The following is a 12,702-nucleotide window of genomic DNA, read 5'->3' as shown; positions in this document are numbered from 1 at the left end:
ATTTCCATAAGGCCATGAATGGATCAACAATATTAAGCAATAAATAAAAACATTCCAACACAAGGTCAGCTTCAAATATGGACCACAGAGAAAACACATTCCCTGAGGTATTCTGTGCTGGTTTTCCTTTTTAAATTGATTGTGGCTTTGTTCCTTTTGTCTTCACTGACTTTTGAAAGCAAAACTATCATCCAGTCAATTTTGTTATGGGATATTATTACCATCAGGACATGAATGGTAATAGTAAATAGTAAACAATAGTAAACAATTCAATATTTCCCAACAGAACAGTCAGGTCAGCTGAAAACATATTCAAAACAAATTGCATTCCCAAAAGTATTCTTTGGTTGTTTACCTTTTTAAGTCCCATTTGTTTTGTTGATTTTGTTTCGTTTGCTTTTCAATTCATTCAATTTCTCATCCAGAGATTTTTCCACTTCCACCATTTCTGCTTTCTTTTCCTTTGCTCCCTTCTTTAAGCTGTTAGATTTGACAATTAGAGTTAACTAGGCTGTTTTCTCTGCCTGGAGAGACAATTTGTCAGCAGAGGTCTCAAGTGCATCTACGTCATCTTTCAGTCTTTTCTTCTTCCTTTTAACTTCCTCAATTTCATCCAGCACATATTTTCTCTTAGTGTTTTTTTCCACATCATCTCTCTTTTTTCTCATATCCTCAAGATGTGTAATGTATCTCTGTTGGGCACCACCACCTGACATCAATAGAGGTTTGTCAGTTGTGACATTCTTGGTGCCACCCACAGCCCTGAGGTCCAAAATGCAACTCTGTGCCACGTGCCAATCTTCTGAAAGGTTCTGATCCTCAACTTGACGGCTGATTGAAAATCCACACCCTACAGAGGCTTGGCCATGTGAGAGGAGGAGGAGTTGGCGGCAGAGTCTCCATAGCTTTTCATGTGGTTTCTGAGTGGACTTCCTGTCATGCAAAAATGTGTCAACCCTGTCTGCGTATGGATCAAAGTGGGAAAACTGTGAACTCTGAAGCAGCACAATCTCATCTATGAATTGACTGTAGAGTCGAATTAAGTCGCCACAGTCTTCTTCATTTACATGGTGGACATGCACAAGGTTTGTCAAAGCCTTCCTGAACTTAGTTATTCCGACACCTGCATCTTTGAAGGCCATTTTCCTTGGATCCAGGAAGGAAAGGTGAGAGCCAAGAGGATATTTGAGGGAGGGCTTCTCCATGAACTTCTGGACAGTTAAAACCAAGAACTTCTACCTGCTCCTGTGAGGCCTGGGCCCAACAAGGACAAAGCCACAAAATAGTTTCAAGTTAATATTGAAAAACAAACATAGTGATGCTCATTTCTGATTATCTCAGTTTCTGTTTAGAGTTAAATGCTGAAATTTAATGAAAAAAATATACATATATATTGTATTTGTAAAGTGGTTTTCACAGGACATATCTACTAGTAATATGCACTGCAGGACTATGTGAAACTAAATAGTTTTGGTCAAATTGAATTGATTAAATTAAGTTTGGATTAAAACCAAAAAATACCTGCTGGGGATTGTTTTCCAGAATCTTCTCCATCAGGCTGTTAAAGATGTTGCTGCTCATGGTCTCATCAAGAAAAGGCAGCGATTTCAAACTTGGGTCAAGTGTAGTGCTCATATGAAGAAAGTGCACAAGTATTGAGTCCGATTCTGGGTTTCTTTTCATGAAGTCAGACAAAATGGCAGATTTGACATCTTTAACAACTGTTGGATCTGTGTCACTAACCTTCATAGACTCCAGGATGGTGTGTTTCAGTGGCATTATCATTGAAACTGTTGACAGCTGTTCTGTGCTCAACTGAGTTGGGACCATGTTCAGTGGTTTAACAAATAGGCTTAGCAGCATGGGTGGTCCTGCCGAAATGTTTAAATTATTTCGCTTACAGTCAAGTGCCTCCTCTCCTCCACTCCTACACAGAACAGCAGCACGGTTGATTTCATGGATGTCTGCCTAATCAGCTGTGGATGATGACATAGGATTCAACTTTTACAGATTCTTAATCCACAGTTTACTCTCGGTTCTATTGTATTTTGAATTGATATCATCTAATATTTATATATACTACTCCATTTGAGACCTATCTACAAGGCAGCTGGATTTTATGTTCGGTGGTGTTGGTGAGGGGTATCTCTGCCTGCAGTAGTGTACACGAAGTCTAGAGTATACAGAGTGAAGAGGAACGTTTCGAAGACTATACCACAGTTCCTCCCACACAGTAGTGTTAAAGCAGTCCTCTCAGAGGCTCATCGCTCTCCTTAGACCATTTTCTTACCGTGTAGATGACAAATGGTTCCCTGGTACAAGGTGCTTGTCCACAGTTTGCAGTTTTTTGGAGTTATGAAAACTGAGAACACACTTTTATGTTAAGCCTCAGAAACACAAATTTCTCCCATGAGTCATTGGCTTCTTTGTAATGGCTCTCACAGCTCATAGCACTCAAAACTTCTGAGAACTTCCTTAGCCAAAGAAGTCCTAAATACAATGTAATCACTCAACACAGCCAAGCTGGCATACTATAAACACCACACAAGTCATATTTTCTCTAAGTGAAATATGTCTTTATGTCTAAATAACATCCTGTCATTGAAAAAATGTGTGTTGCATTTATAGCCTGGCTAAATCAAAGACTGTAGCTCTTTGACAGTGTTTATAGTGTGTGTTGGCATTGACAGATCACTTACTGAATGTAAATGCATATGTTAGAAGAATGGCTTCTAATAAACCATGGAGTGCATTAATCACCAGTATGTGTCTTAAAGATCAAGATGAGCAAGTGGTACCATTAAAGTGATGCAGCACTGAGGGAGCTTTCTTTGAAGCTCTGTAGTCTAGGGTGATTTTGTTCTCGAATACTAGCTGTTATTGGTTGGGAGTAGTGGCTGGCACACCATGTTTATACAGGTAATACAGTTTGTTTTTACATTGACTATTATATGCTAATCCTCCCTATAATTCAAACATTTGTCATCATTAGTTTATTCAAGTGGTAGCGCATCTGAAAAGTGGGTAAAAAGGCGAATCGGATCACATTTGGCAGTCAACTTCTTTTTAAATCAGGAGTCAGCTTCTCAGGGCCAAGTGTGAGGACAGCTGAGGTATCAAAACAGCCTCTTAACAGTTTGGAGAGAGCTCACTTGTTTGTTTAATCACTTGTCGTTCCAAACTTTCCCAAATTTCTCACATGAATATTTAACCACTGTAATGAATGTTGAAATATGCTTAAAGGCAAGAAACCAGTTTCACATTTAAGAATCTCTGGGAATCTGAAAATAACTCCATATTCCTCCTTGTCTGTTTCCCAGTGACTGTTTTATGATTTCTGACAGCTAATAATATACTTTAAATTATTCATATTTAAAATGACAAGCTCATAATGCATACACAGCAAAAATACTCATATGTATAATCTGATTGCAGTATATAAAACACAGCACATCGTCCATGTATTTGACCAGCATGTATATTCACATATAAATGTGTTGTTATAAAATAATGAAATGTATGAATAATATGTATATGAAGAAATGTACAGTATTTAGCAGCTGATCACTGATTTCGATTTGCACTTACGTAAGTTATGTTAAATTGGTTATGCTTTGTTAAGATGAATATCTAAAGCTTTGAAAAGTTCTACAGAAGCTTTTGTCTTCCAAGGGTGCTGTGACCTGTAGCAGCACGCAATGAAGTGAAAAATATTGTCATTAAATTGGTCATTTCCATGAGCTTGAGAGATTGTTTCCATCCATTTGAACTGTCTGTCACAAAATATGGTGTTTCCTAAAGAACTAAATGTACTGCTTTCTGATAGTCCTACACATTCACATCAGTTGGAGTGTGAAGCTGTCTGCTTTCATACTGAGGGTACAGCACTGATATTCGATCAATTTCCTAATCAGTACTAGTTCAGGAGGCATTGAGTGAAATATGAATATTTAAAAGAAAAGGATCTACATGCAGATCATTTAAAATGATGACTTCACTATCCGGAATTAGCATATTTGAATGAACACTTTGAGCCTGACGCTTTCTTAAAGCAAAATCCATCAAAATAAATCATCTTTAGGCCAAACCCTTGTCACATAGCAGAGGGCACTAATGAAAATATGTTTCAATAAGGCAGCAAAATGTTGCAGTCAGTGAGGGCGTTACTGTTCACAGTACAAGTTTTAAACTTAAAACACAGTGAAAGACAGTATCACAAGGAGTTTTACACAAACTCTATCTATCTTGTGTATTTCTAAATAATTTATTTCAAACAGTTTGAGTGAAACATTGTCAAAATTCTCCCTCCAAGATAATACTCTTTATACAGCATGTGTACACCAAAGCTAACAATAATAACAACAGAACAATAACAGAACTATAATAACAATATTCAAAATCATTTTTTCTTTTTCTGTTTAAAAGTTCAGTATGTGTACACACATATGTGCTTATGTGCTAAAGCTAATAAATACTTACAGTGCATTCGTAGGCTCACAATGGTATGCACTGCACCAGTGATATACACATTGCACTAATAACAAACCAAACAAATTCACTTTTAAATCATAAATATACACGACACAAGATCCAGTTTGCAAAGAAACAAATAATAAAGATTGAATAGTTTGTGTTGGTGCACATTCAAGTGATTCAGTATTTTCTTTTTAATAGTATCTCACTGATGCACCCCATAGACTACTAAAACACTAAAAGTTAATATTTATAAATATAATCCGTGACTGAATTTTAAAAATACTTTGTACTGCAATAGTGTCTTTTTTTTTCAATACACACAAATCTATTTACATTCCACAGTATAAGAGGTACAATGTCCAAGTCACAGAAAGTCATATAATTAACGTTTACAAACAGCACAAGACAGGTACTAAACAATGTTAGATAATTAGTCTTTAAAGATTTTCTTTTTTTTTTTTTTTTTTAACATGAGTTTACATTTTACTCTCGTAGTAAGTATGAAGCTACTACAATGTGCAGCTGGTTAGCGTAGCTTAGCAAAATATGTGGGTCAGCTCCATCCAAAGGTAACAAAACGTAAAGCTATCTAAATATAAAGCTCACTACGTTTAACCTGTGCAAGTGTGTAAACATGACAAGTTGCAGTTTAATAGGGGTTTGTGTGCTGAAAACACTCTTGGGCAAGAGCAACAAAAGTACACTGACTGTGTTAATGAGCTTTAGATGTGCTGGCAGGAATAATGTGTTACTGGGTAATAGGTAACTTGCTTCAGCTGAGTATTTACCGTACAGGACAGGTATCAGTCTCTTTACCTATGCATGGTATAATGAATGAGTGTATTTGCCAAAACATTGGAGCAATCAGCAGTGGTGAGATGACATTTTGTTTTTTTTCCAATAAATCCAGGACCATCTAGACCTTCCCTCTTGCATGAACACCTAAGGTACTTTCAAGTCTAAGCTTGTGAGCTGAGAAGCACAATGTTGGCATCATGACAACGGGACCAGTCATCCAATTGTCTCTACTGACTTGTCAGGTTGAAACTCATCAAATGGAAAAGTTAAATCTGACAGTCAATTGAGAATTTATTTTGCACAGTGGAGGATTTTAAAGTTAGTAATATGTCTATGAGAGCATCACCATGAACGCTTCTCTTCTCTAAGCTTCTTTATAACTAAACACAACACAAAACCTTCTCCTGTACTTGGCTCTTATGCACTTTATGTTCCAGGCAAGAAATTATATCCCGCACGCTGCAATAATATGAACAAACAGCAATTACATTGACATATTACTGATTCTGTGGCCACTATGCAATACTTATAGCACAACAAACCATAGTAAGTTATTATACTTTACACTGTATGTTAAATTATTCTTTCAAGTAAATGTATACATTCAAGGACAGGATTGCTAAAGGCATAGCTGCTCCAGAGCTGTTGTGCAGCCCATAGTCAGTGAAAATTGGTATGAAAGTGTCATTTCAATACACTGAAACCAGGCACTTGTCAGTGATTAGCACAAAACTGCCAGAGTGCCTCAAATAATATAAAAAGGACATTGACTCCTTCAAAAGCACACAACCACACAAGACAAGAAGGAAGACTGTACTCATAAAGGCGTAGGCAAAGGGCATCAGTCTCTTGTGAGAGCAATAGTGCAGAGAAGGGCATTTATACTCCAAACCATCACGGTGAATCAGTATCACACTGGTCAACTGGTCTGAAGACTCATCCGTTTGGTATTTATAAAAGTAAAGCTTTCCGCCAGTTATCAGCAATTCTTTCTCTGTCTTCGTGCACAGTGACAAAAACAAAATTTTGCACACTATTTTGCTCTTTCGCGCTGCCTAAAACATGCTTTAACACATAGTGAACAGTAACACTCACATCTGCACCCCTATTTTTGGTGGGTTTTTTTCTTACTATCCCTGTGATGTTGGTGCACACACTGTAAGAATGTGAATAATTTGATTTCCTTTCTAAAAAAATCATCTCTTTTTCTTCCAATGGCTCTCATTGCACCCTTCATTTGGAGCTCCCTAAATCCACTAAGTGATTTTCAATCAGCACATAATTACATTGGATTGCATGTCTCTTTACTGCAGTTCACATTTGGATTCCTCACCCTCACCCCATCAATATGTGACATTTTGCATTGCCCAGTTCGTGAGCACCAGAGGAACTTAACAGTTGACCAGATGACCCATAATGACATGACTCACAAACTCACCTGTACATGTGCATTGAATTGTGATATACAAAGACAAAAACTTACTGGTCAAATGTGCAAAAGCTATACTTGTAAAGCAAGGCGCTTACAGTATATAAGTTTTAGAGCCTGTACATTGCCTGTACATTAAAAGCTGGTTAGAAGCTGACAATGGTCAGACTATTTTTTTCCACAGTTTTTTTGCCCTTATCACTCTCCTTTGTCCCTGTCACACACAAGCACTCAAGCATCTGCCATGAGTGCATGAGGAGGTTTTTTTTTTTTCTTCTGGAGCTTACAAATGTGGTGTCGTTTCTGCTCAGTGTTTGTATGAGAGCATTCTGTACACTGTCTGTATCACTACTTGTGTGAGTCACAAGCTAGAAAAGTCATCACGGCATGAGGATGAACCCCGGCGTGCTTTTGGGCTGCATCGTGTCAACATGGTGATCTGGGTGCTGAAGTTGTTGCTGCTGCCAATAGACGGATGTTGGTATTTGGTGTCAGAGCCCATGTATCTCTGCAGGTGCCACCTCCGCCACTTCCTCTTGATCTCTCCTTGGACCTACAATGATTTCATTTAGTAAAGTAACACTTTATAATACAACTTGCAATTTATCATGGATTCTCTTGTATGAAGCAAATACCAACAAAAGATATGCAAACATAGACATTTTAAAAATTTGTAGAAATGTAACACTTCTTTAAAGCCATGGTTCATTATTAAATTACATTATTAAAAGTTTCAGTGTTTATTTGTGGCATATACTAAAGCCAAATAAACAACTTTAAATATTCCATTATGAATTGAAAACAAGAAATAGCTTTAAAAATTTGGATAATATTTCGACCTGCAATAGTCTATAGACATAAAAATGGTCAAAGCAGCATCAAAAATAAGCTGCACAGAGACAGCTTTCTATTCAGACCAACTTAGAGGGACAGAAGCAAACTAAAAAGTAAAGCAGCCTTCGGCAGCATGAAGGTAAAAATGTCAGTATTGGCTCAGAAAGATGAGAAGGAGTTTTTTTAATTCGCTTTGAAACTGGCAGGTTCTGCTATACAGGGTAACTGCATAATGTTGGATGTTATAGGATCCTCTTTTTCCCCATTTAATTCACATTCTTATACAGTCTCAAAATGTTTCACAGATGAAATACATCAACTAAGTCTTACACATCCATAACTAGCAGAAACACAAAAGAGGCATTGTCCTAAAGAATGGTCATTCATTTACTTAGTGTATTCATACATTTTGACTCTGACTGTGCAGTTGTTTTGTTTTCTGCAAGCTCTATAAAACTGCCATATGGGACTCAGCAGGCTTAAAGGATTTTTATGATTATAGGTAGAAGTGTTACTTTGCAAACATGGAAATCGACTTCCTCTTCTTGTTTTAATTGATTCTCTGCTATGATTTCCTTTCTTTATTTAGAAGCGATTGGCTTCTGACTCATGTAGTAAATTATCTGGACTCTTTCGGTGTCAGATCGACTCAGCTACAAATGCACAGTGCTTGTTGATTTATATGCCTCTTTTGAGCATGGCTCAATGTTTGTTTGAACAAGCTTTAAAACATATTCATTGTATATCCCTGGATGTGTGACAGTGTCAAGCCTGTATGGTCACTGGAGTTGCAGCCTCTTTTTTATGTTATATTTGTTAAAGGTAAAGCAGAAGACATTTTATTTCTTACAGCAGAGTACGTTTATGCCCTTTTTCTGATTTTATTATGTTCATGAAAATTGCAATGGGTCATTCTGATTTTTTGTGGGCTCTGATCTATTTGTGTTGATGCTTCACGTTCATGTTTGTAGATTACATGTATCCAACTCCATATGAGAAAACTGTTGAGGTCATAAACTGCAACATACCCTTGTTTAACTTAAATACGAGCCATGTCATGTCATAAAATTTCCTTTGATTGGTTTGTCAGTTTGTGTTGCTTTCCATAAAAGGCCATCAAATCTGAAACTTCATCATCTTTCCAGTGAAACCATGTCACTGTAGTTGTTCTCCTCCATTTTTATTTTTACTGGTCTCTGAGGTGCCACAGTGAATGACAGAGGACTGAGATTAAAAAAAAAAAGAAGCATGAATTCTGTTCTGATGAGATTAGATATGAGTTAGACGTAGGACCACAGGTGGCCCAGATCTGATATGAAAACAAATCTGTATGGTGTGTTCACAAATCCTTCAAAAGGTCAGACCTTCAACTGGAGAGTCTAGAAATCAGTTTTGGGCCTCTCCAGCACGTGATGTGAATGTAGCCTTAGATTAATATCTTTCTAATTCATATATATTGACTTCAGTTCTATTGTTTGTTTGTCTTTGAGATGCTTATGTTTGAAATTGTAATAAATCTACTCCACCAAGACTTTAACTTTTAACAATGGACACCTGAAAATTGCACTCAGATTAAAATTCAGGCAGCATAGAGTCAAGTCTTGCCATCCAGCCCATCACTATGATTCAATCTGGCCCTGCACTGGGAACATAACTAATCTGCCCACAAAGAGCCTCTGCAGACATCACTGAACAGCTCCCTGCCAAAAAAGCGGTGCTTTTTACAGCCCTCCCACCCTGCAGGCAGGGTGCAGAAAATATTCACTGAGGAGCTCCAAAGAGAGAAGAGATGGCTGGAATGGCCAGTGCCAGTGACTCATATTCATAGCTCCATCCACTTTACAGGACTTTATGTGAATATAAATTTTGTACCAAAGGAGCCACAGGGAAACTACAGATAAACTAAAACTGTGGACTATCTTTGCATGAAAATCTTGAGGGTGTATATACAAAGGCTACCTACCTCTCCGTTTAGGAAACAATAAAGGACTGCCACTACAAAACCCTAAACAGAAAAGAGAAAGACACATTAGGCAGCGATAATAGTTTGTGTCATGAAGAATCGTCCAGCCAAAGTCATTTATCTTGTCTTTATAACTCTGTTAATTCAAGAAGAAGACGCTTGGCATGCATGTGACATATAAATGGCTTGCGCTGACAAAAACAATGCATGCCATATGACGGCTGGTTTATAGGAATAATGAGAAGAAGTAATAAAAAGAATGATGGGAGATATGTGGTGAAAAGGTTTCCTTGGTTTGCAGGCAGTCTGTAATGCAGCTGTGCTCTCTGGCTGCATTCTCCATCATTCCTCATTATGTGATGAACTGAAATAATAGGCTGCTTAAAATGGTAACACTGCCACTGAGTGAAGACCTGCCACAGTTTTCTGCAGTTCATGTTCAGTAGGAACACTTGTGGGTCAGGGTAGACAGGATGCCAACATTGGACTTTGAATGTACTTCTTTTTTATGTTTCTCAGTCCTGGTGGACCTTCTGGGCATTTAGAACAATTGTCAAACTTGATTCAAAGTATGATTTGGAAAATATAAAATCTAGATTTTTTTGTTTTATAATTATGTCTTCCTAAAACATACCTGAAATGATCCCAGAATCAAGTCAAATATTAGCCGTAGCTCTGTCATCACTTGTCCTGGGATAAATGCAAATACGATAAAATTGGTCCCAAACAGAGGAATCAAAAGCAGTGTTGATTTTGCCAGTCTCCTGAAACGACAAAGCAAAAAAACAGATTCAAATATGTCCCTCTGTTGAAACCAATTTTCAATATGTCTCTGTATATGCCAATAATGAAATGCAACTCCAGAGTACTTTTCATTTTACATTTTAGCTCAGAGGACCAGAGATGGAAAAAACACCATTAAAAGTGTCAGCGGGAAAATAGCTCATGCATTATAGCTAGCTTATGAGATGCTCTCCATCACAGGCAAAATCACTTCAACACACAGAACGCTATATGTCTGTGTAAAGCAGCTGCCAGTGGGAGACAACAGTGTGCTGAGCATCATATGCCGAGGTTCCCAAAGGAGTGATCATCCACGTATTGTTGTGAGGGTGAAAAAAAGACACACAAAAAATACAACAGCTATACCTACAGAACAACTAAGTGTATCTTCATCTCAGCCTCTTTTTGCTTCTTCAAGAAAATCCAAATCCTTTTTCATCCTCTAAATGCAGTTAACATAGGATAAGAAACTAATTCAGCTCTGAATAGAGACTCTGATGGTGGTGTAGGGGTTTCCCAGCATCCTCTCAGTGGTATCAGCAAATCTTAGCTGATGAATAATACAAATGTAAAACCTGAAAAAAGAAGAAATTATACTCACAAGTATTGGTTGGATTCATTTCTTCCAATATCAGGGCAATTGATCTTCTGGCGCAGTATTCGAATTATGCATATGAAAAGAATAAAGTTCATCTGTGGAGAAAATTCAAGTGTGGTGAGACAAAAAGCTGGGAGTATTTGACAATGTGAATAGGGTATAGTACTGGTGGCTTATGAAATATGAATCAGAAACATTTAGTTTTTCATATGTGAAATTTTTAGATACAAAAAAGCTTGTTCTAAGGAAAGTCACTGCTTCTTCTGTACATGTTTTCTGTGTATAATTTAATAGATTTGGGGTAATGTTTGTGAATCTGAAGCTGCATGATGAATTTCATCTTGCTCTGATTGGATTGTGCTGCTGCCCTGTGGGAAAATGAACATTTCTAAATTGTCAATTCTTATTAAACTCTGACCCATCATGCACTCAAATGTCAATCAGCTGCTGCAGACAGAAAGAAACAGAGCGATCCGGCAGCCAGGATGCTGATCCTGATACTAATGTGAATTAACACAACTGCTTTTGCCACAGGTGCTGGCAAGGAGCAAAACAAACAATCAAAATCAGACAAATCAGGACTGCAGCAAACATCAGACAAGGATCAGAATTTGATCTTAAAGCTTCTTTGTGCACAACATGGCTTTTTTAATGTGTTCAAACACGGACCAAATTTAAATAGTTTGACATTTTCAGAAATGCACATGCATTTATTTACTGAGCTTTAGATGAGGAGCTTGACACCATTGGTGAGAACCAGATATTTCCTCTGTTGCCGAGAGTTACGATCAGATTAATATCACTCTCACGTTTCACAATAGGATACAATCAGCACCAACATAATTTAGCTTACAAACAAATAATAAAAATGGGGAAACAGATAGCCTGAACTGATTCACATGTAACAACATCCACCAAGCAGCACTTCTAGGGCTCACTAATGAACACATATTAAATTTAGTTTAAATATGAAGCTCGCTCATGTTCATATTCCTTTTAATATGCAGTAAAGCTAAAAAGCACAGTGTGGTTTATTCAGATTTAGATTTTAGTCTCCAGAAAACTGGTACTTTGTTGTAACTAGTGATGAATTCCCAGTATAAGCTATAGTTTTCATCACAATAGGACAGATGTGGCAATACAACTCTGTAATTAACATAACAGCAAAAAATAAAAATAAAAATAAAAAATCATCTTGCACATTCCATGTTGGCCACATAGTGGCATAGCCAAATTAAAATATGTGTAGCTCCTGCAAACTGCAACTATAGATATAAAGCGTTGACAAGGAACCCCCTCCACACATACACACTCAATGCTTCTGTGTGTCAGAAACACAGTAGGTGGCACAAAAACAAAGCAGCAGGTCTTTGAACACAGTAAAAAGAAAGACTCGGTCTGCCAAAATAAAATTTTATATTTCAAAATAGATAACTGTGGCACTGTGGGATTGCAAACAAAATATAAATGAATAGCCACTTCAGCTTTCATGATGATATCAAAAGATGTGCCAATATTTTTTAAGTGGCACAAAAAATGTCTACAGATTTTAAACTTGCACAGAAATAAAAATGAATAGGGCTTCTATTCTTCTACCTCTTTTTCGAGGTTCCCACAGATGTGCTGCACTTGTAGGTTCCTTTGCTTTCACTCTTCACCTGGAGGGTCTGGAGATTGTGCTGCCATTCCATTATTCTTTTCTAACACAGTCCAGCCTTTGTTGACTTCCTTATCCTCACCATTATAATAGCAATATGCAGAACTACTTCCTGTTGTGCTGTATTGTCCAGACACTGTCCAGACTCACAGTTTAACAACAAC

General features: G+C 37.3%; 1 protein-coding gene across 1 annotated transcript in view; it reads right to left on the bottom strand.

The window, feature by feature from the left end:
* Window positions 1-4,486: 4,486 nt before the first annotated feature.
* Window positions 4,487-12,702, bottom strand: part of vipr1b (vasoactive intestinal peptide receptor 1b) — a 42,557-nt gene continuing 34,341 nt past the window's right edge. The window contains exons 10-13 of the mRNA XM_026292134.1: window positions 10,885-10,976; window positions 10,135-10,264; window positions 9,501-9,542; window positions 4,487-7,256 (exon numbers count right to left, since the gene is read on the bottom strand). Coding sequence (XP_026147919.1) covers window positions 7,065-7,256; window positions 9,501-9,542; window positions 10,135-10,264; window positions 10,885-10,976 — 456 coding nt within the window. The 3' untranslated portion in view covers window positions 4,487-7,064. The remainder of the gene's footprint in view (window positions 7,257-9,500; window positions 9,543-10,134; window positions 10,265-10,884; window positions 10,977-12,702) is intronic.

Source organism: Mastacembelus armatus, chromosome 20 (genome assembly GCF_900324485.2).
Source record: "Mastacembelus armatus chromosome 20, fMasArm1.2, whole genome shotgun sequence".
Lineage (NCBI taxonomy): Eukaryota > Metazoa > Chordata > Actinopteri > Synbranchiformes > Mastacembelidae > Mastacembelus > Mastacembelus armatus.
Note: the sequence above shows the minus strand (reverse complement) of the source record. Positions and strands in the feature narration are given on the sequence as shown.